Raw genomic sequence first — 24,425 nt, forward strand, 5'->3', positions numbered from 1 at the left:
TAAGGCTTGCAGGTTTTAATGTTTCATGATTGTTAACAGAGCAGTCTCAAGGAGACCCCCAGAGAATCTGTTCTGATTTTAGAAGCACTTCCTGTGGACGATGGAGGGCCCAGCCTCATCATACTCTGGCTTGCTGATCCACATCTGCTGGAAGGTGGAGAGAGAGGCCAGGATGGAGCCTCCGATCCAGACTGAGTACTTCCGCTCTGGGGGAGCAATAATCTGCAAAGAGCAAATGTGGTGAATCATGATCAGTCGCCAGGGAATAGGGAAGGTGGTCCAGGAATCATCTCACCACACTGCCAGACTGCCCTGGAAAAGAACAGCCTCTGTGGTCAGAAAGGAACAGGAGAAACCTTGTGGTAGATTAGACTATTGCTCAGATTGTCACTCTCCCTCCCACCCCACCCCCTGCCTCTCCATGAGAAGAGTTCAGTGTTCCACCCTGTGACTTTGGGCTAGGCCCTGTATTTGCTTCGGCCAATGGGATGTCAGCAGACTTGACACGGGGCTAGAAATGTGTTTCAGGCATGCAGGTGGGCACACTCTCTTGGGTCTCTGCCATCTTCATGAGAAGAATTTCCCTTGAAGAGCTACTGGACCTTTAGCCTGGGCCCCACAGTGAGAGATGTGCCCCTGACCTGAGTTGGCTGGGCCTGCAGAGCTGTCTAGCCAAGCTTGACCTAGATCAGCTGACTCCCAGCTGACCTGAAGATGCCTGAGCAATAAATGCTTATTATTACGTGCCCTGAAATTTCATAGTTGCTGTTACCCAGCAGTAGCTAACCAATACAAACATCTGTAAGGGGAGTGCTGTTCTGTTCCTGCCTAGAGTTTGGATGCATGAGCAGCTTGGGCTGGGATTCCTCCATTCCTGAGTCTAAGCCAGTCTACTCAATAGTCTCTTGTATCTGAGAAGTTCTCAAATTCATACATACCACTGGGATTCCTGAGCTTGGCCTTTAGAAATTGGTTGTCATGTCAGACAACTTTGAACTCCACCTAAAAGTATATCTAAAAGGACCATGACTCTTCAACTAAGTCCTGTCTCTGAAGGGACTAAGAATTCAGTGCTAGAACAAACCAGACATGAAATAGATTTTTTTGTCTCCTAAGAATCTCCCTACATATTTCCTAAATTGCAGAGATCATGGAATAGCTAAATAAGTAGGGTCTTTAGAAGTTATCTTATTCAGGCAGACAAAAGTCACCCCGTTGCCCCTTTGACAGATACCTCAGCGACTGGCACAGCCGCTAAGAAGGTAACAGATTTTACTGCTGGGCAGTTCTAGTTGTGAGAAAACTCTGGGTTGTCTTGGGCTGGAGGCCCTAAATCTCAGCCCCATTCCCACCATACTCCATATCCTTCCACACTTCCATATCCTGGGGTTTGCCTCACCTCCCCCAGTCCAATGTGGCTGGGGTGTGTGTACCCGCACACATCCCCGGGCACCTTTGCTTACTCACTCTCGTTCCCCTGCCTGCAGTGTGCTTTCCCCCCCTCTGGTCTTATTTAAGCTGTTCTTCCATTGACCATGTCTACTAATCAGATCTTAAACTCCTGGAAGGCCGGCAATGTTATTAAACTCAGGGCAGTGGCTCGTAAGTTGGAATATGCATCAAATCGTTGGTGTCCATTTATAAGTGTAAGTGATGGGGACACCCCAGACCTGATGAACCGGAATCAGGTGTGGTATCCTGACACGTGGTCCTAGTAAAAAGCCGCTGCCCCAGGCCTGGCACATTGCCCCCCATGTGGCAGACCTCAGTAAGCGTGGCTGCTCCAATTGGCTCTGGGTGAGAAGAGCCCGCTGCTCACCTGTTTTCTGGTGGCCTGTTCTGCTTCCCTGTGCCAAGCACCATCTGCTAGGCAGGGGGAAAGCCTTTGTGAAGAAGGTTCTTAGAATACTGACATAGAGAACACACTTCCTCAGATCAGGGCTACTCCCCAGAGACCAACTTAATTGTGAGACTTTGTAACTTTCAACCTATTTGTTATTTCTATTTCACTCCTAACTCTTTCTAATCCTGCTAGTAGCAAAGTTCCTAGAAGCCTTAAAAGTGTCTGTCTGATTGCTTGGAGACCAGAGGCGGGGGAGAAGTGGTAAGACAGGTGGGCTCCCGTTCTGATGAGGCCTATGCGGTGAGAAGCATTGTGTGGGAGGGCTGTGACCAAGATGGGACACAGCACATCAGAGGCTGTCCAGGAATCAAGGAATGTTCCTGTGAGTTTGAACCAGCAGCCTGTCCTATAGCCAACATTCTCTCTTTGGAACTTTCACCCTCCTCTGGGGTGACACCCAAGTCCTTTTTAAAGGTTAAAGGTTAAAGATGGCGTGGGGTTGCCTCCTTCTTTTCTTTCCCTCTTTCCCTCCTCATTTCCTCCTCAACCCCCTCAACTTCTCTCCATTCCAAATTCTTTCACCTCCTTCCCATATGGGGTCCATGACATTGTGTTTGAGAGCCCAGGCTAAATGTGTCTCCCGCTTATGAGTGCCCAAAGAGCATAATCCCCCAAGAGGAAATCTGTCTCGGGCCAGAATGATGGAGCACCCAGGAGGCCACCAAGCTGTAAGCCTGGCAGCCTGACTCGGAGCATCTCCCAGGTACACAGGTCTTTGTACAAAGAACAGGATGGAGGGAGCCGGGGCAGGACCCACCTTGATCTTCATGGTGCTGGGGGCCAGGGCTGTGATCTCCTTCTGCATTCTGTCGGCAATGCCGGGGTACATGGTTGTACCCCCAGAGAGGACATTGTTGGCGTATAAATCCTTGCGGATGTCAATGTCACACTTCATGATGGAATTGTAGGTTGTTTCATGAATTCCAGCTGACTCCATGCCTAGCAGAGATCACAGTAGCTCATCAGCATCCACTGTGCCACACCTACAGCTCCTCAGGTGACCCTTCTGTTGGTGCAGCTACCCTGGTTTGCCTCAGTCACCTCCCTAATGGATTATAAGATCAGACTCTCTAACTGGTCATTGCCCTGCCTTGAGGTTCCCCCAGTTCTGACTGATCTTTCACACTGTTCCCTGATGAATATTTCTAAAGGAATACTTTCATTGTATCACTTTTTCACAGCTTTATTGAGATATAATTCATGTACCATAATATTCACCCCTTTAAAGTGTATAGTTCACTAGTTTTTAGTGTATTCACAGAGTTGTGCAACCATCACCACAGTCTAATTTTAGAACATGTTTAATACCCCACAAATAAACTCCATGCCCATTAGCAGACACTCTCCATTTTCCCCTGCACTCTTTCCCCAGCCTTAGGCAACCACTAATCTATTTTCTATCTCTATAGATTTGTCTGTTCTGGACATCTCATATAAATGGAACCATACAATATTTGTTCTTTTGTGTCTGTCTCCTTTCATGTAGCATCATGTTTGCAAGGTTCAGCCATGTTATAGTCTGTTATAGCCAAATAATATTCCATTGTATGGATATACCCATCATATCATCTTTGCCTATTGGTTGACATCTAGCTACCTCAGTCTGGCACCAAGATCTTCCGCAGTAAAAGGCCCTGCCTGCCATACCAGCTCACGCCCACTTACCTGGGGTCCCCCATCTCCAGTCTTTTTTCCATGTGATATAATTCTACACTGTAGATAGAGGAATCTTCCTAAAGTGAAATACTGACTTTGCTACTCTGCCGTCTAAAAACTTCCAGGGGCTCTACATTGCTGATATGATTAACCCCCAGGCTCTGTGTGTGGTCCAGGGGCTCTCTCGTTTCCTCTGTGTGCAAACACACACACACACACACACACACACACACACACACACACACCTCACCCATCATGTCCCAAGTAGAATATGACTTGTCGTTCCTCCGCACTTTGCACATACCTTTCCATTTGCCTTGCATGCCATTCCCTACTCTGCACTCCTTCCATTCCCAGACACCATAAAATGATACTCATTCTTCAAGGTTCTATTCAAATATTCACCTTCTCTGAGAAGCCTTCCCTGATTTCTTAGGCCTATAGCACTTTGTCCAGTTTGCTATTTACCACTACACTATATGTCAACATTTGCTTACAGGCCTTTCTCTTATACACTTCTCAGGAAAGTAGTTATCTTTGTATTAAATATTATCTTATTTAATCCTTGTGGCAATCGTATCTAGTAAGTACTATCATAATTTCCACTTTATAGATAAGAAAACTGAGGTTTGAAGAAGGTAACATGTCCAAGGTACAGCACTCGAAGGAGCAGAATCAGGATTTAAAACCAGGTCTGACCCCCAAACCCACCCTGTTTACTGCTATAGGTTTCAGACCCCATGATTTTTTTTTTTTTTTTTTTTTGCGGTATGTGGGCCTCTCACTGTTGTGGCCTCTCCCATTGCGGAGCACAGGCTCCGGACGTGCAGGCTCAGCGGCCATGGCTCATGGGCCCAGCCGCTCCGCGGTATGTGGGATCCTCCCGGACCGGGGCACGAACCCGTGTCCCCTGCATCGGCAGGCGGACTCTCAACCACTGTGCCACCAGGGAAGCCCTCAGACCCCATGATTTAAACGTTGAGGGATCCAAGAAATATTTCATGTTTTAATCTCATTCTTAGTTTCATGTTTATATTCCCATCCCACTTTTCCTTTATTCTGATTTCCTTACCCTTATATTTAAAATTAGATTTTTATCTAGTTGTATTGTTTATGTATTTTTGGTCCTTCCTGGAAAACTATAGGCTCAGTATCAACAATAAACAGTGTGCGTGACTCCTGGTGTTTCTCTTTCCACCCCTGCCCTCCTGATTGGCCAGGACTACAGGCCGAGCCTCACCAATGAAGGAGGGCTGGAAGAGGGTCTCGGGGCAGCGGAAGCGCTCATTGCCGATGGTGATGACCTGCCCATCTGGCAGCTCGTAGCTCTTCTCCAGGGAGGAAGAGGAGGCTGCCGTGGCCATCTCATTCTCAAAGTCCAGGGCCACATAGCACAGCTTCTCCTTGATGTCTCGCACGATTTCCCGCTCGGCTAGAAAGAGTAGAAATGACAGAGGGTCGATACTCAGCTCTGTTAGTCTGGTCGTCCCCTCTTGCTCTCCATGGAAACTTCCTTCTTCCTTCTCTTTCGGGTTCATCTCAAGATGAATGTTAATGTTTTCATTCCTCTTTCTAAAGTGAAAGTTCAAAATCTCGATTCCCAAGCAAAACTTTGCATGTGCTTTTCATCTTGCTCCCATCACTCAGCCCTGACAAAGCTGCAGGCCTTCCTGAGGGCCTTTCAGGACACATTTCCCATCCAGATGGAGGCTTATATGCTGGGGTTGAACAGAATCTAGGAAGGCTCCTACCTAAAACCTCTTCCTGCCCAGGGGCCCACTCCCCCTTAGAAATTCAGACCTTACTTATTCCGTTTGTCCTCAGACAAACCATAAACCCCCTAGGTAATGAAATGTGCCACCAGATTCTTACCACCATTCTGCCGAATAAAAACTAGCTCTGATCCTGGTGTGCACAGGGACAGGGGTAGCAGGTCCCTGGGGAGGGAAGGAGTGCTGTGAACGCACACTGAACAGAGGGCAAAGCCAAGCGCTCCTCAGGATGAGTAGGTCTAAGCCTTGTCTCCCTCCCCAAGGTGTCGTGGTTGGGAACATTCCTCCTTAAATAAGGCTGCCCTGACTATCTGGTCTGATCTAGGGGCCCAGCCCCAGCCTAGGGCCTCCCCGTTTACCCTAAAAGAGTTTGAGGATACAAGGCCACTGACTTCTCATTAGTCATGAGAATTTCTGGTCCTAGATCAGATTTGGTTCTGAGCTCAAGTCAAGTCCAGAAAGAGGCTGGGTACCTGTGGTCACAAAGGAATAGCCCCTCTCTGTGAGGATCTTCATGAGGTAGTCTGTGAGGTCGCGGCCAGCCAGATCAAGGCGCATGATGGCATGGGGCAGTGCGTAGCCCTCGTAGATTGGGACGTTGTGGGTGACACCGTCCCCTGAATCCAGGACAATGCCTAAGGACAGAGAGGATAAGACCTATGAAAACCTTTAATATTTTCTTTCATCTGTCTCTTTCTGGGACCTGTTACCAAAAGATCTTCAACTACCATATTTTTCTTTAGCAGCTAGAAAATTCACCCATGGTGAGAATTATCAATCATATTTTTTGTGTACATCAATTTTTGTGTATGTTGGTTTGTTTTCCCAAATGAGACTCCAGGCATCTGGAAGGCAAGTGAAATGTCTCCTCTTCTTATATTCCTTGAAACACTTCCACAAAAATGCACACGTCAATTGGCATCTAGGCTGCACGTTCTTTAGTGAGACTGGATAATGTGCATATCCTTCAGGCATCAAACTAACACATATGTAGTGTGAAAAGGACTATAAAAACCAGCTTGAAAAAAAATAACATTCTCTACTGATGAAACTTTTAATAAACCATGAAAGCGAATAAGTTTTCTCAATGTGTTAAGAAATCTCTCCTGATCCAACAGTCACATAATTGATGGGGAAACACTAGAGTATTGTTACTGTATTATTATTATTTAATATTGTTCTGGATGCTCTAGCCAATACAGTATGACAGAAAAGACAAATAAGAGGTACTATCATCAAAAGGGAACAGAATCATCATTATTTGCAGATAACGTGGTTGTATACTTCGAAGACCTAAGAGAACCAGCTGAGAAATGATTAGAGTTAATCAGATGATTCAGTAAGAGCCAGATCCAAAATAAATATCCAGGGAGCAGCCGCTTACTCTTCTACAGTATGCTGGTCACAGCATATTTTATAATAAAAAATAAACATTGCAGACAACCTAAAGGTCCTGCAATAGAGGAATGGTAAAATCAATCAATCAATCATGGAGCCATCACACAGTGACTACCATGGGGCCACTGAACATGACGTTCACAGCATAAAACCAAGCGCAAAGCACAGGATACTCAACTGCATTTACCTATATTTCCCCATCACCGTCCTTATCACCTGCAGTGAAATTATCCTTTACTTTCATCTCTCCTCCACTAGGCTGTTAGCTCCATAATGGCTGGTCCGTCTAGTTTGACAGTGTGTGCCCATGGCCTGCAGTGTTTGGCACATGGTAGGGAGTAGTGGAAAATATTGGAATGAATGGATAAATGGACAAATCAATGAATGCGTGAATGAATGTTTGAAAGATGTTCATGCAAGCTGTCAAGCCCCTATTAAAAATCACTTTATTTTGAAGTTCTCTCTGTTTCCCTGAGCTCCTTTCTATACCAAGGCCACATCATACTTACACATCCAACATCATAGGTTCTGCCATTGCTGCTTCGTGAGCAGAAACATTCTAGCATTGTTGGAAAGGGTGTACAAGCTCCCAGACTAACCACTGTGAGGGAAATGGCCCTTGCAGGTTGTACTGGTCATGGTTTGTTCGTGTACATTCTTTCCAGCTATACTGGGTGGACTCACATCTGCATTTTACATGGGCTTCCCTTCTGTTATCCCTAACCAAGGTTTTCCTTGGACTATGACTGTCCCACTGATTCTTCTGAACAGGAATCTCTGCAGGAGCCCAGCTTTCCCTTCCTCCCTCCCAAGTCAGAAAGGGAACGGATTACAGGGCTACTCACCTGTCGTGCGGCCAGAAGCATAGAGGGAGAGCACAGCTTGAATGGCTACGTACATGGCAGGGACATTGAACGTTTCAAACATGATCTGAAAGAACAATGCAGAATAGAAGACTATCTGGCAGAAATCACAGCACCCCTTGGTCCACAGAATGGTTTGTAATTTTATTAAGGGCAGGAACTGTACTTATCTACCACACTCCCACCTCCCATGGGTTCTGGCATGGACTACAAACACAGCAATTCTCAAAAGTATCTGTTGCATCGATGCATGGATGGGAGAAAGAATCTGGCCAAGCACCCATGTTGCGTTCTTGTGCCAGTGCTCAAGTCTTCCTGGCCTCTTACCTGCGTCATCTTCTCCCTGTTGGCCTTGGGATTTAGGGGGGCCTCCGTGAGCAGGGTGGGGTGCTCCTCAGGTGCTACCCGCAGCTCATTGTAGAAGGAGTGGTGCCAGATCTGGTTGGGACAAAAGTCAGATGAGTCCAGCAGACGCCCAGTGGGCTGGAGACTTCCTATGGACATGCCCCTGCTGGGGGAGGATGGCACAATGTTCTCAGAATGGACTGGATCTGGAGAGGAGGCCTGTCAGCCATGGGAACTTCTGATTGCTCTTTAGAGGTTATATTCCTTCTCAACAAGGCCCCAGACAGGACTCAGACCTGGGGCCAATATACTTTGTGTGTTGACTATTTCTGTCTGACCTTGACTCCTATTTACACCTCTCCCTGGTCTCCCATGCTTTGTGCCCTGAGGGACAAGACCCTCTGCAGCTCTCTGGCTTCTGGCTGTGCTTGGCTGATAGAAGATACCAGCAAGAGGTTGGAGAGGGGGCGTGGGGAGGAGGGCAGGGTGATTTCCCGGCAGCACTGTGGGCTCCCTGAGCACAGCTCCTGTGGCGCAGCCCCTCCTCAGGCTCCAGATCTCACTGAGCTCTAGTCACGCTGCCCTTGCCTTTCAGCCTTCCAGCTGGAAGAGCTTCCCTCTGTTGCTGGTACTTGAGTGCCTCTGCATCCCTTTCTGGTTCCCTAACCCTGCTCACACCTCTGTAAGTAGTCCTTCCTTAGATTAATTTCAGAACCCCAGCTGAGTGTATACTGTCTCCCGCCGAAGCCTGACAGATATGCATTAACTGTCACTGTCTATGATTGACCAGGCTGTTCTTTAAAGCAGGGTTTCTCAGCCTCAGCGCTTTGACATTGTAAGTTCAGTAATTCTTCATCGTGGAGGGCTGAAGTGCATTACGGGATGTTTAGCAGCATCTCCGTGTTCCACCCACTAGATGCCAGCAGCACTTCTCCAGCTGTGAGGGGCAAAAATGTCTCTAGACATTGCCACATGCCCCTGGGAGACAAAATCGCCCTGGTTGAGAATCACTGCTTTAGAGGAAGTTACTTCTTCCCGCTGTGTACTGTTCCCTCTTTAGTGATCCAGGACAACAAACAGGAGCCTTTATTTCAGAGGAATTTGGCAAAGAGTGGCAGGGACACGGGGCTTTGATTTCTTCCGAGGTGAGGCACAGGGTCCTCTGATCCCATTGTACCCCTGTATTTAGGGACCCCTGGCTTTGTGCTAGGATGGTGCTAAATGCGATCTTAGCTTCAAAGTCTGGAGGGGAGAAAGACAGTCAAAAAGACAAAATACAAGACACGTCCATATTTTAATGAAGGAAGAGGCAGGAGAAGTTCGTTTTCCGGGAGATTTGAGTAGGCCCTGAAGGCAAAGGAAGGTCTCCAGAGACTGAGGAGGGCATCTTAGCAGAGCAAATGGCACAAGCAGAGGCCCTGGGCTGTGGAGGTGTCACAGGAGGCGTGAAGGAGATGGCAATTAGGCTTAACAATATGATGTCAGTATTTCCTCAAATGTGGGCCCCCGCATGCTTTGGGATAATTGTTATAGGTGCAGGTTCCTAGGCTGCATCTCAGGCCCACACATCAGAATCTTTGGGTGGGAAGGGAAAGCTGGGAAGAAGTGAGAGAGTGGCATGGACATATATACACTACCAAACGTAAAATAGATAGCTAGTGGGAAGCAACCACATAGCACAGGGAGATCAGCTCGATGCTTTGTGACAACCTAGAGGGGTGGGATAGGGAGGGTGGGAGGGAGACTCGAAAGGGAGGGGATATGGGGCTATATGTATACTTATAGCTGCTTCAGTTTGGTGTACGGCAGAAACTAACACACCATTGTAAAGCAATTATACTCCAATAAAGATGTTAAAAAAAAAAAGAATCTTTGGGTGTTGGGCCCAAGCACCTGCACTCCATCTTACTTCATTTTCGGAAGCTTTTATAAAGTATTTTAAAAGTTAAAGATGTTGACAATCTTTAAATTAGGAAAATATTTTTAAGAGGAATAAAAATTTCTCATATTTCCATTACTTGATAATAAATAGTTAACACTTTGGCTTTTTTCTTCTCCCTAATCTTTCATCTTTATGTATTTTAAAATTTATTACTACTACCTTTTATTTACTTCATATGCTTTCATTTATTTATTATTTACTACTCTTACACTTCTATGTTCAATTTTGTTTCCTGTCACTTTTCAGTTAATATAACATAAATAATTTTCTTTTCCATAGTAAACATTTATTTTTAATAAATTGAACTAAATTTTTATTATTATTATTATTTTTATTAGTCTCTGCTTTACAACAAAGTAAATCAGTCATACATAATTTTTTTTAATGTTTACACAACATTTCTTCATGTACCATCATCATCATATATTTAATCACATTACTATTCATGGTATCTTTGATTTTTGTTTATAAATAATCTTGTGAAAACTATCTTTGCACATATTACATTTTCTTTTTTCTATTCAGGATGTTTTCCAAAGAAAAAATTCTAAGAATGGAATTACTGAACTAAAGAGCATGGCAATTGGAAAACTTTTTGGTTTCTCTCACCCGCAAAGAAGCTAATTTTGTCTTTACTTCAGAATAGAAATTGCCTGTTTCACCCTTACGTGCATTCAGTGTTCTCACTCTTAATATGAAATAATTTGATAGATAGAGTTAATACGTAGTTGTTTTACTTTGAATGTTTAAATAAGTTTTTAAATAATTTTTCAGATACGTTTAAACTTCTTCAGATTTTCAACTTTTGATAATTTCTATTTGGCCAATTATCTGGTCATGTCCCTTGATTATTTGTCTGGTGGAGACTTTGTGTTTTTAATTATCAGTTTACATTAGTTGTTTATATTAATCCTCTTTTGCACTTGTGAATTTTTTTTGCAATTTGTTGTTTGCCTTTTAAATTTGGTTTTGCTTTTCACATATTAGAAGTTATGATTTTTAAGAAGTCACATTTGTCATTCTTTTTCTCTGACTTCTTTCACCAGAAATTTGATAAATACTCACACTTACTGTATTGTATTTTTTATCATTTGAATTTTTATATTTAACTTTCATATTCAATTGATATGTGTTTGATGAAATTGTATGAAGTAATGGCCATAAACAGATTCCCTATGCCCCAAATAATGAATCGGTTGTCACAGAATAATTCATTGAATTATTGAATCCTTCTCTACCCTCTGGTCTTGGAAGTTTCATTTACCATGTATTTCTTTTTTACCTCTGTATTGGCACCAAATTGTTTTAATTTTTATAACTTTATATTATATTTTACTATTTGGATATAGCAAGTCTCCTCTCATAGTTTTTCTTATTCATTTTATTCTCATAAATTTTGTCTTATTTATTTTTCCACACTTTATGATTATCTTGCATAATTAAAACTCATGATATTTTTAGTCAAACTCATAGAAGCAGAGAGTAAAATGGTAGCTACTAGGAGCTGGCGGAAGGGAAAAGAGAGGCTATCTTAGTCAAGGCATACGAAGTGCCAGTTATGCAGGGTGAGTAAATTCTGGAGATCTAACATAATATATTAGCATGGTGACTAAAGATAACAATGCTGTCCTGTATACTTGAAATTTGCTAAGAGGGTAAATCCTAAGTGTTCTCGCTGCAAAGGAAACTATGTGAGGTAGTAGATATGTTAATTAGCTTGAATATGGTGACTATTACATAATGTATACACATATCAAATCATCAAGTTGTATACCTTAAATATATACAATTTTTAAAATTGTGAGATTTTTGTTAGAATGGCAATGAGCCTATAAATCAATCTGAGAAGATTTGATGGCTTTACCCTATTCAGTTTTTCTTTTAAGGCACATAATATATTTTAGGGGTTTCTTTAAAGAGTTCATATTACTACGGTGAATAAAATATTTTGCCTATTATGTTTTCAAATTAGATGTCATTAGAAATATAATAATATGTGCCACGTATTGAGCGTTAAGTATGTTCCATGCCTTGGGATTATACTAAATATTTGCCTAGTTCAACCTCGAAAGCAACCTAATGAAGAAAGTATTTTTATTTCCACAAATAAAGAAGCTGAGGCTTAGAGGGAGGGATTTATTCCTAGATCTCCCTGCCACTGACTCCAGTGTCTGTGCTCTTAACCATCCCACAGAGTGAAGTAAGAGCTATTGTATTTTTATCTATTTATGCCACATTCAGAGTGACTGAATCTAGGGTTTAGAGAAATTGAATCTAGGGTTTAGAGAAAAGTATATGTGTACTACAGATTTCAAATCAGCTTTCTTTATTCCCAGGTGCAGTCTGCTCAATAAGCTCTCTATTACATTTCAGAAGACAGTCATTGCAGAAATAAGAATTCTCAGACAACTGTCAGTGGAATTTATCAAAAGAATATTCGAAATATTGTACAGCAACTATACTTCAATTAAAAAAAAGAATATTAGAAAGGCTCTATTAGCATCTTGCACGTGATTTTGTGGAACACAAGCTACCATTTAAAAATTACCCCCTGGGCTTCCCTGGTGGCGCAGTGGTTGAGAGTCCGCCTGCCGATGCAGGGGACACAGGTTCGTGCCCTGGTCCGGGAGGATCCCTCATCCCACGGAGCGGCTTGGCCCGTGAGCCACGGCCGCTGAGCCTGCGCGTCCGGAGCCTGTGCTCCGCAACGGGAGAGGCCACAACAGTGAGAGGCCCGCGTACCGCAAAAAAAAAAAAAAAAAAAAAAATTACCCCCCACGTCTTCTTTTTTTAAAATATTTTATTTTCATTTATCATTTACAGGTGGTTTGTTCTTGATATTAATATTTCCTAGGTATCTAGTGAGAGTTTGATCTTTTTTGTGGGAGGGGCCACGTGGCATGCGGGATCTTATTTCCCAGACCAGGGCTCGAACTCCCGCCCCCTGCAGCGGAAGCGTGGAGTCCTACCGCTGGGCTGCCAGGGAAGGCGCCCCCTCAACATCTTCTGACATGAAAAAAGCTTCTAGAAACCGGTAGAGATTCCTATTTAAAATTTTCACTAGAGAAGCATCATACTAATGTAGCATCAATGCACCTGTCTGAGGTCATAACAGGGAAAATAAAGGGGAGAAACTACTTGTCTTTCTGGAAGCAGCAGAGCATTTTAAAGAAGGATAAGCACTGCGCTGGAGTGAAAGCTGGAAAGGATAAAGCTGGGACTTAGGCAGGACCAGGTCCTCAAATGCTAGACAGGGAGCTAGGAACCTACTCTTGGTTAGTGAAGAGTCTGAGGAGATGAGTGACATGAGCCGGTCTGTTTTTAGAAAGACAAGCTATGCAGAAGTGCAGAGAATGAATTAGGTTGAGTGAGGCAGGAGACAAAGAAATCAGTCAGGAAGCCATTGGAATCGTCTAGTGAGAGATGTTGGCAGCTGAGGCTGGGGAATGCCCGGGGGATGGACAGGAAGGAAAGAAGATGTGAGGAACATTGCAGAGGGAGAGTCGGCAGGGCAGAGGTGGGTCTTGATGATGTCAAATGAGCACACTGAAGGGGGGTCCACCAGTACCTTCTCCATGTCATCCCAGTTGGTGATGATGCCGTGTTCAATGGGGTATTTGAGAGTTAGGATCCCTCGCTTGCTCTGAGCCTCATCCCCGACGTAGCTGTCTTTCTGGCCCATTCCCACCATTACACCCTGCAATGCAAAAGAGAAGGAAGGAGAACGGAATTGGCCGAGAGCTCCACTTGGAGGGATTCAGGTACTGGAGGGTCCCTGCAGGAGGTTAAAGGTAGGGAACATGTCTTTCTTCCCCTGGACACCGGACTGCAGGAGACAGGGAGAGGCAGGTACCAATGAATGTGGAGATGGTAGGAGGGAAGGCGGAGGATTTCTTGTGCGCTTGTCTCTCTTCTCTGTCCTAAAACAATGTCATTTTCTGGGAGAACAGGGCCCATCCACACACATCTTCCTCTTACCTTACCTTACTCAGCACACACGCACACACGCACACATGCGTGCAGCTCAGCATAGACTCCACAGTGCAGGGCATCCTCCTACTAACTCAAAGCCTTGGGTCCAGGTGAACACATACCTGGTGGCGAGGGCGACCCACAATGGAAGGAAAGACAGCCCGGGGGGCGTCATCTCCTGCAAAGCCAGCCTTGCACAGGCCAGAGCCATTGTCACACACGAGCGCAGTGGTCTCCTCTTCACACATGGTGAGTGTGGCCGCGTGCACCAGGGGCTAGAGCACCTAGGGACCTGGGGAGAAGAGAGGTAACTGGCCACTGGTCAAAGTCATGTCGGAGACCGGCTTCTTGGCTGTCTTGCGGCCTGACCCCATCGGCAACCAGGACCTAGTTGCAGGAGGGACAGGTGTGGACCTGGCCCCTTACTCTCTGGCATTGGGGCTTCTTCCCTCTACCCTACTGTTTTGGGCTGAATTGTTTACTCCCCAGTTTCTATGTTGAAGTCCTAACCCTAGTACCTCAGAGTGTGACAGTATTTGGGGATAAGGTCTTTAAAGGGGTAATTAAAGTAAAATGAGGTCATTAATCCAACATGACTGGTGTCAAATATGCCTAATTCAATAGAACAGGTATCTTTATAAGAGGAAATTGGAACACAGACACACACAGAGGGAAGATCATGTGAAGACACAGCAAGAAGACAATCATCTACAAGCCAAGTTGAGAGGCCTCAGGAGAAACCAGCCCTGCTGATACCTTGACTTCAGACTTCTAACCTCCAGAACTGTGAAAAAAATAATTTCCCTCGTTTAAGCCAGTCTGTGGTACTTTATTATGGCAGCCCTAGCAAACAAATCCACCTGCCTCTCAAAGACCTAAAATGACTACAAAGCATTAATCCAATGGAAAGAATCTCTAAAGCTTTGAAGTTTAGAAAAGGAATTGAAAAAATTTGCAGTAAACATAAGTAAGGGTTATTATTTGCTATATAAAAGAACTCGTACAAATCAATAAGAAAGAAGTAAATAGCCCAAAAGAAAAAAATAAAAAGACTGTGAATAGATAACTGACAGAAAACGAAATGCAAATACCCAACAATTACATGAAAAGATGTTCCGCCTCACTAGCTATCAGGAAATGCAAATGAAATAAGGCCATTTTCACCCATCGTATTGTTAAGATTCAAAGTTTTATTATAGGTGTTGGCAAAGTTGTGGGAACACTGGCACTCTTTAATCAGAGAAACACACCAACACACAATCTGGTACTACCCAAAAGTCCCTTGTGGGACACTGTACTGAGGTTAAGAGAAGGGCCAGGCAGATCGACATGGACTAAGGTGGATAGATTTCTAAACCATTCTGCTGAGTGAACAAAGCAAGTTGCAGAATAGAATGTCCAGCATAAAACCATTTATGAGTTCTTTTTAGAGCACAAAACAATATTGTGCATTTTCCATAATTTTCTTTTTGTGTGGATGTGAACACATAGAAAAAGTTCTGGAAAAAAAAAATCTAAGACTGATCACAGTGGTTACCTGGAATTGGGAAGGTGACTGAGAGGAGAAGTGCCGCAATGTTTTAATTGTTAACAAGGAGACTGTATCCATGTATAGTTTATAATTAAAATCAATCATACACATGATTAAGGAAAAAAAGGTGCAGGTAAAAATGTATAATCCTAAGGGTAGGAGCCCCCTGAGGAGGACAGGGCAGCCTGAGAGGAGAGAGGAAAGTGAGAGGATTCGTGATGGGACTCACTGTCCCTGTTGCTTCAGATGGAGAAAAACAGAGAAGTCCTTCCTCCAATGCTGATATCTGAATTGGGACGACTGCAAAGTGACGAGGGAATGAATTTTTCTAACGTCTGTTGCGGGTTTTCTTTCTTTGGGTGAGAGGCAGTATGAAAAGACCACACCCGACAAATTCTTGGCACTTGGTGAAGAAAGAGAAGCAATGGCAGCTCAGGAGATGGTGTGCGGATTGCCTTCCAGCCTGAGAAGCCCCCCAGGGGGGCAGAGTGGAAGTGGGGAGGGTTCCAGCTCAGGGGGAGGTGGGAGTCCAGAGAAGAGAGGCACGAGGCATGGAGAGAGAAGGTGGCTGCAGAGGACAGCCCACCAAGCTTCATTCGGAATGAGCGGCAGGAGGGGAGAAGAGAGCTGCCCTAGACACCTGGGACGCTGGTCCTCCAGCTCCCTTACGTGGAAGGAGGACAGCAGAGACCATGACCAAAGCAAAGAGGAGACAGTCACAGGCCTGCGAACGGGAGGTCAGAAAGGCTACCTAGAGACTGAGCAGAAGCGTATTCACACAGTTTGCAGGCTAAAAGGAAGCCCTTGCCTGTTATGTACAAAGCAGGGTGCGCACTAGGGGAGAGGCCCACTGTGACTTCTTGAATCCAGCTCTGCTTGTCCTTGCTGACCCTCATGATCACCCATGGTCACAGTGATCAAGTCCCAGTTCTCGCACTTGGCCTACAAGGCCCAACAGGCTCTGGCCCCTGCCTGTGTCTCCAGGCTCATTTCCCCCCTGGGCCCCCTTGGCCTTCTCACTCTGGATATGTGGAGTTCCTTTCCATTCTCCGAACGTGTTATCTTGTCTCCCTCTGGCCCTTTAGACACAGGGTCTGGAACACCCTTCCCCCGACCTATTTGCTACTGACTCCCATCACCCATCAGGCCTCTGCATCAACACTGCATTTTCAGTCTCTCTGGCCCACCGGTCTCAGTTAGTGGTCCTTCTTTGCCCCACAGCACCTTGAACTTGTCCCAGCAATGATCAACTCTGCACATCTGGGCTCATCTGTAGCTCTGTAAAGGCAGGAGCTGGGCCTGTCCTGTTCTCCAGAGATTCTTCAGGAAGCTTAGCATAATGTCTGTCACAGGGTGGGCTCTTAAACCTTTTTTTATCCAGATGAATGAGTGAATGAATCAATGGACATCAAGGAGAAGGATATTCAGAATAACAAAGGTAGAACAAACACTGGTGAGAGGACACTGGTCTGAGATGAGGTGGAGATTGAAGGAAAGTACCTAGTTGTTCAAAACAATGTTGTCTCTGGTCTGAACAGTTTCTGGATTGCAGGGAAGATCCCTAACCTTCTGCCATGTTAGACCAATGGAGAAATGGAGAGATGTCAGGAGATGGAGATGGCAGATGTTGTTCCAATATTCAAAAAGGGAAAGAAGGCAGATATATAAACCTCAGATAATCTTGATATGCAAATTAGGCAGGTTTCCAGAAGGTGTTATTAAAGAAAGCACTATTAAGGAAGCAGTGGGCTTCCCTGGTGGCACAGTGGTTAAGAATCTGCCTGCCCAGAAATAGAGACACACATGTAGAGAGCAAACATGTGGACACCAAGGGGGGAAAGTGGCGGGGGGTGGTGGTGGTGGTGTGATGAATTGGGCAATTGGGATTGACGTGTATACACTGATGGGTATAAAATTGATGACTAATAAGAACCTGCTGTATAAAAAAATAAATAAAATAAAATTCAAAAAAAAGTAAGCTTCTTCCAAGCAATTCAGAGGGAAATAGAATATAAAATTTTAGAATTTTAAAACATTTTTCCCCCTTCTGTTGTTTTCAGAGGCTTTGGGGGTCGCGGGGGGAGGTGGTGGTAGTGGGATATTGGAGTTAGAATAGGCATAACATAAAAACAGTGAATTTTACTAAGGAAAATGAATCCCAGGAATTCTGTTCAAATAGGATAGACTCTTTTGTTGTGCTAGAGGTGTCCTGTGTTGAAGATAGTAGGCTATATGGGAGTATTTGTCTAGAAAAGAAAAAAAATTTATTAATTGGTATTTTATTGATGACAATAAAGTTGGAATATGATAATTAAAAAAAAAAAAGAAGAAGAATTCGCCTGCCAATGCAGGGGAACAGTTTCAATCCCTGGTCCGGGAAGATGCCACATGCCGCGGAGCAACTAAGCCCGTGCACCACAACTAGTGAGCCTGCGCTCTAGAGCCTGCGAGCCACAACTACTGAGCCCACTCGTCACAACTACTGAAGCCCGTGCGACTAGAGCCCATGCTCCGCAATAAGAGAAGCCATCACAATGAGAAGCCCACGCACACCGCAACGATGATCCAATACAGCCAAAACTAAATGAAATAAAAATAAATAAATTAAAAAAAAAAGAAGCAGTGATTTCTTGTAATTGATTAGGGTTTACCAAGAACAAATGTTGGCAGACTGACAGCCTCCCTTTTTCCACAGGACCCCCTGGCTGGAAATGCAGGAGAAGGCGGGAGACATTGAGCTTAACTTGATCTTGGCATCTGACAAATTCTCCTGTGATATCTCTATTGATAAAGCCATGTGGGCTGAACAATAAACCAGTTAGGCATATTTACAGCTGCCTGAGTAATTGTCACTGAAAGGTGTTAATTGATAGGTCACTGTCAACCTGGAGGCAATGATATGCCTCAGAGCTCCACTCTTGATCCTTTCTCATGTGACATGTTTATAAATGAGTTGGATGAAAATATAGAGTACATGCTGATCAAATGTCCAGATAAAACACACGTGTTGGCTGGAAGAATCGAAATCCAAAAGATCTCAAAAAGCAGAGAAAATGAACTGAATCCACTAAGATTAAATTTAATAGGATAAATATGAGGTTGCGGATGTGAGTCTAAATAACCAAACTGTGAAAGCTCTTGTTCAGCCTCTGTGAGCAGGGCCTGGGGTCTTGTTGACAGTCTGCAGTGTGCTGGAGCCATGATAAAAGCTAACCCCACCTTCGGCCAGAGGGCTGTGTCCGGTTCTTAGGGCCACCCTTGCCAGCAGAGCTGTGGGAAGGTGGGCCCCCGTTCACGGCTGACATGGCAAATTGTACTACTTTTCTAAAGGGGAATTCAAAAATACTTATCAAAAGCCTTAAAAGTGTACATATCTTTTAACTCCACAAAGACACTTCTAGGAATTTATCCTTGGGAAACACTCATGGGTGAGTGCAAAGATTTGGCCAACTTTAGTGCGAAAAAATGTGATTGAATAATAAATAAAATGGTTTCTAAACTAGGTTCCAGAAACCTCCCTACAACAGAGAGAGCAGAATATTTAATGTCCTGGAAAAAGTGCAAGCTGCTTTGTTAGGTGAAATACATGTTCTGTGGTTCCATTTTTGGCAAAAATGTATTTTTAATTTTTAAAAATTGGGAGCCTTTCACATACATTATCTATTTAATCCTCACAAAAGCCCTGAGGGAAGATATTTTTAGTTCCATTTTACAGATAAGGAAACCAAGTCTCAGAGAAGTGAAAGGACTTAGCTCTCGGGCTCCTCACTGGGAGAGGCAGGGCTGGCCTCAGCCCAGGACAGGCTCCGAAGCCTGGGCTTGCACCTTCCCCACCACCTCAGTGAAACCCTCACGACTTCTCCATGTTTGGTGTTTTTGCTTCTGACTCTCTAGCACTGTTGGCAGCAAAAGCCCTAAAACAAAAGGGCCTGTGTTCTTTTCTCTCTCTGAGCTTCTGAGCCTCTGAGCCCCTCCTATGCCATGCCTAGGTCTAGATTTATGTTGACAGCCCCTGCATCGCTGTTTAGCACATAGTAGGTGCTCAGTACATGTTGGATGGCAATCCCACCACCACCTGCCTGGCCTCCCCTGACAATCTGCTCTGCCCGGTCCCTGCAAGCTGAGCTCGAGTCCCCACAGGCCAGTCTCAGGGCTGCTCGGTCATGTGGGCCTGATTTAGAACCACACAGGGATAGTCTTCTTCACAAGCTGGTCACAAAGAGTTGTGTTTCCTTGTTCTAGCAGGTGCTCCACCTTGAGGAGAAAACAACCTCGGAAGCTAGAAGGTGGCCAAGAGGCAAAGCTGCACCTCTGTGATTGCCTCCCTCTGGGGTCCCCTCTCTCTTGTGACTTATAGTTCAAGGCTGTCTGGCTTTTCAGTGAACCCTTTTGTCTCCCCTTGAAGTTCCCCACCCATAGTAAGAGAGAACGTTGGACTTTGTTTCCCAGCAGCTGAGACATCTGGCCTGGAGTGGAGCTTGGCGTGGCCCGTGCTGTGCTGCCCGGGGAGAAGGCTTGGACCCTGGAGCCAGGCGCTCCTGGAATGTCTCTGCCAGGGGAAATTCTAAACTTCACTCAGCCACTTGCTGGGAATTTGTGGCTAGACTTGAGCGTGTCAACTGAACCAGAGCCAACGTCACTGTGGTTTCCTGGGTCACAACCACTTTGCAGTCGCAGGAAGCCGAGTGCAATGCTCTGGCTGTTTCAGCACGTACTACATCTGGGCTTCATTGAGGATTTCACAGAGTTAGAAACACAGCTCCCCACTCCTCTCCGAAAAGTGGCCAAAATCCAAAGACGTAATGAGCACAAAGAATTTGCTCACCCACGCATCCCCCTGGCCACCCCCAAGCAGACATGAGGACAAGATGAGAGCCCCCTACCCTCGCTCTGAAGGAGAGGGTTTGGCTTCAGAGTTCTCTCCTGCACTTCCGTCTTCACTCTCCTCCCTCTGGGCACCCCTTCCCATGGCCAAGGCCCACGGCTCCCTCTTTGGCCTCCAGTTTCCTCAACTGTAAAATGGAAATGGTGACATCTATCTGCCACGATAATGGATCAAGTGAAATAATGGAAATGAAGTGCTTTATAAATTGGAAATCCATTTAAATCAGGGTCAGCAAACCAATGCCTGTTTTTGTGAGGTCCGCGAACTAAGAATGGTTTTGACATTTTTTAATGGTTGCAAAAAAGCCAAAGAATAAGATTCTATGACCCAAGAAAATGATATGAAAATCAAATAATAAATAAAGTTCTATTGGAATGCAGCCACACCCATTCACTACATACTGTCCATGGCTGCTCCGTGACAATGGCAGAGTTGAGTAGCTGTGACAGAGACCTTTAGACTCACAAAGTCTAAAATATTTACTATCTTGCCCTCTACAGAAAACATTTGCCAGCCCCTTTTGTAAAGGGCCGCAAAAATAATAATTCTTATGATCTTTCTTACTCTCCTCCATTAGAGCTTGCTCCCCGGATGAAGCCTGCCATACTGGAAGGAGATGAATTGGTCTCCTTCACCAATCAATGATTATTGAAGGGAAGGTTGAATTTATGCCAGTTCCCAAAGACGTTTTCATTTTAGGGGAAAGTTTGAGTCCTAAAAGGAGGGCCTCTCAGATAGTGAGATTTCAAATACTAGTTGGGGAAACATCTTGGAGTGAGGGCTTCAAATGACAAGTAAGCAGCTGCCTATTATAATCTGCAAACACATATATCCATACAGTGACTTCACAAGAAACACTCCTATGGTGGAAAATTCTAGCAGCACCTCTTATTAACTTCGGGGTATCTCGACTTGGTTAATATACACGAATTAAATTAAAAATGGCTTCTGACTAGCAATATTTCTGATCCTCAGGAATCTGCCATTTGGACCTGCTCTTCTGGCTTTTACCTCGGCCACTCACTCTCTCCCCCTGCTCAGCTCTAGTCCCAACCCCTCTCCTGAGCTCCAGAGCCCATGGGGCACCTACGCCCCATGCCCTGGCACCTCAGCTCCACCTCTGAGACTGCTGTCCTCATCACCGTCCTTTGACTGGAATGGCCCCTCAGAGATTTGCACCACCCACCCAGGATGGAACCCAAGCCCAACACCCTGACTGCTTCCTCCTCCCTCCCAACCAGTCCCCAGGCCCTCTTATTTCTGCCTCCATGCAGCTCCAGCCACCAACTTGGGACCACTGCGCACTGTTGTAGCACTCTTGCCCTGTTCAGCCCACTCCCCTCACAGCCGCCCCAGCAGTCCCTTCAGAGGGCAGACCTCTTGCTATCATCCTTCTGTGGTGCCCCATTGCCCAATCCCTAGTAATCTGGCCCTGCCTGCCCCTCTGACCTTAGCTTTCCCTGCTTCCTGCCTTGAAATCTATATTCAGTGGAGTTGAGCCCCTTAAACAGTCCCAAAGACCATGCTCCCTCTGTCCTGGGACTACCCCTACTTCAGGACCCAGCTCAGGTACCCCTTCCTCCAGGAAGCCTTCCCTGATAACTTCTGGGCTGGGTGAGGGGCTCCTCCTGTGCTTTACCCCTTTCATATATTTATCTTCTCCATGGTTCTCATCTCTCTCTCCCAGTGATTGCAGAAGCCCCTATACTGTCCCTAAGGAGCAGAGACAGTGCCTGGTACATAACAAGTGCTCAATAAATGTTGTCAGAATGAACCAAGGGAAGGAAGAAAGAAATCTAGCTTCAAGGTCATGATGTCATTCTGCCCATCTTGGTTTCCCAGGCATAACATGTAGAGTTTCTCTAGTGCCCAGGAACCTCTGTCTTGCTGCAGCCCCAGGGCTGACCTCGAGGTCGAAACCCATCCAGAGAGTAAAAGCAAGTACTAGAGCCTCCCTATGCAAAGTGTGGCCCCAGACCAGCGCCTCAGCGTCACCTGGAAGTTGATTAGGCGTGGACATTATCAGGCCCCACCCCCGTCTACTGAGTCACAATCTGGGGTGGGGGAGTGACAAAGCAAGCTGTGTTTTAACAAGTTGTCCAGGTGATTTTTAAAGTTTGAGCACTCAGGGCCAGGCCCTGACAGTGTTGACCTGAGCACTTTATTCATATATTATCTCATTTAATCCTCACAACAGCACTGCCAGATAGGTATTATTACCATTACTCCCATTTTACAGGTGAGGAAACTGAGGTCACTTAGTAACTTTGGTAGCCGGGGAGTCTGCCTCCAAGGCCTGCAATCACTACCCCAGCCAGCCTCAGCTGTAAAGAGATGTTAGCAGACTCTGTTCGCAAAAGCGGACACAGCCCCTTGGTCTATTTTCCTCTGAATTATTTATGCTCTTGTGTCTGTGTGTGTGTCGTTGCGGGCAGATGATGGCATTGGTGGGTGGTTTCACAGCCAGGTGGGGGTCTTTTGTACAAGTTGCTTAACTTCTCTAAGGTCGCAGTGTCCTCATCAGAGAACGAATTAGATGGTTCCACTTCCTTCCAGCCCTAAAACCTCATGATGCCCCAGGACACTTACTCCACTCCACTCCACTTTTTGCATCCTCCAATGACCCTGGAGCCTTCAAGGGTGAGAAAACTCTTAGCCAAGGATGAATCAGAGAGACCCGCGGGGGTCTGAAGAAAATACTCACCCATCCCCAGCAGACACAGACACAGGGGCCATCATTGGTCTGGATTTAAATGCCCCGAGAAGAAGTCATTTCTCTGAAAAGCATCTGTTCCCCTAAAACAGCCTCCCAGACATTCTGAGCCACAACAAAGCACACCTCATGGGTGTAGATCTACGCTGGCTCTGATGAGCAGTGAGACTAGAGACCGCAGGTGACACATCCCACCCACCACCCAGTTAGGAGGGCAGGGAATCCCGTTCCCCGCTGTTCCTGCCCCAGGATGCCCCATGGCCAGAAATACCTTTTCCTGGCAGGCAGCAGTGTGCTTGTAGGCACAGTTGCACACCGAGGGTCTTGACGTGTGACCTGGGCCAGCGTCACAGAAGCCAGGCCAATCTGGAGGCGCCTGCTGCACCCAGGGGTCCGGCAGCCCCAGAAAGACAGAGACGGCAGAAGCTGTATAGTACTCACCGAGTGTATGAGAGGTCCTTCTCCCAGTGACTGAGGGCTGGTGTGTCTTTGGCATAAATACCAGAGCAATATAAAACCCCAGAGGCGGATCTTCTTTAAGCAGAGTCCCTAAAAAGGCCAGCTGACGGTGTGTTAGCAGTATTACCATATAAGGTGGTTTTTTCAATAAATCGGCCTTGGGGGGGTGCGGGAAGGGGGTTGGGTAGAGTGAATTATCATTTGAAAAATGTATGCGAAGGACGCGACAGGCAGCAGCCTCGGTGCTGGCAGATTTGTTCCTTTTATGCTGCACTCGCATAAACAAAACTCACACCAGGCCTTATAAGCTGCCCAGACTGAGGCCAGATGGAGCTCTGCTACTGGAGAGAGAACCATACCAAGAATGGCAGTGGGCCTCCTCCCTCCACACCTCCCTACTCAGGCCCTGAGGCCCGCCACCCCTGGGCAGTGTCCCCAAAATGGATACAAGTGTGCCTGGTCTGGCGCAAGCCCAGGACAGCTAAAAGCCAAAGGGAAAAGCCATCCATACCTGGGAAAGCAATTCTGTGTGCCCTCCTCACCTGCTGCCCCCCCCGCCACCCCGCCACAAGCTCCTAACCCCTGGGCTGAGTCACCTGGGGACCCAGGATGGCAGAAACCTCCTCTGGAACCTCACTGTCTCCCTCCTTTCTCCTTTCCTTCCTGGATTCCCTCTGCCAGTCCCTGAACATTGGGAATACAGCCCAAGGTAGCTGCTTCAGTGTGGAGGCACAGCTAATAAGACTTGTAAGCCTGTAGGCTTGTCCACAGTCCTGAGGTTCCTGCTGTTCTTCTCATACCCTCTTCCTGAGTAGCTGCTTCATTTCCCAAGCTAGCCGCTGCCAGCTCTATGGCAATTACTCTCACCCCCACATTCCCACAGTCCCAATGCCTCATGCCTGATCCAGGCTAAAATTACGGATTGCCTGTTGGACATCCCCACCCAGATGACCCTCCAGAACAGAATCCTCGTCCCCTACCCTTGA

At 45.8% G+C, this 24,425-nt stretch overlaps 1 protein-coding gene across 3 annotated transcripts; it reads right to left on the bottom strand.

Moving 5' to 3' along the window:
• ACTG2 (actin gamma 2, smooth muscle) lies at positions 1-23,526 on the bottom strand. Of its 3 annotated transcripts, XM_081254861.1 has the most exons (10): positions 23,422-23,507; positions 20,266-20,394; positions 13,974-14,143; positions 13,448-13,576; positions 7,920-8,030; positions 7,575-7,659; positions 5,805-5,966; positions 4,800-4,991; positions 2,661-2,842; positions 1-222 (listed from the first exon to the last, which is right to left on the bottom strand). In XM_081254861.1, exons 3-10 carry the CDS (start codon positions 14,097-14,099, stop codon positions 79-81), a joined length of 1,131 nt encoding a protein of 376 aa, XP_081110987.1. In that variant the 5' UTR covers positions 14,100-14,143; positions 20,266-20,394; positions 23,422-23,507; the 3' UTR covers positions 1-78. The 3 variants fall into 3 exon arrangements, with proteins under 3 accessions (XP_081110987.1, XP_081110986.1, XP_081110988.1); XM_081254860.1 differs by lacking the exon at positions 20,266-20,394 and having other exon boundaries at positions 23,422-23,526; XM_081254862.1 differs by lacking the exons at positions 20,266-20,394; positions 23,422-23,507 and adding an exon at positions 23,252-23,316.
• Positions 23,527-24,425: the final 899 nt, after the last annotated feature.

The sequence above is a fragment of the Mesoplodon bidens genome, assembly GCF_964165515.1.
Source record: "Mesoplodon bidens genome assembly, chromosome: 14".
In the NCBI taxonomy this organism is placed as follows: Eukaryota; Metazoa; Chordata; class Mammalia; order Artiodactyla; family Ziphiidae; genus Mesoplodon; species Mesoplodon bidens.

Bases quoted from the DNA above. Each gene is read 5' to 3' on its own strand.
- ACTG2 (XM_081254860.1), bottom strand. From the start codon at position 14,099: ATGTGTGAAGAGGAGACCACTGCGCTCGTGTGTGACAATGGCTCTGGC. The intron at 2,843-4,799 runs GTGAGGCTCGGC...GATCTCTGCTAG, and splicing joins CTTCCAGCCCTCCTTCATTG to GCATGGAGTCAGCTGGAATT. The intron at 223-2,660 runs GTGGGTCCTGCC...TGCTCTTTGCAG, and splicing joins CCAGCACCATGAAGATCAAG to ATTATTGCTCCCCCAGAGCG.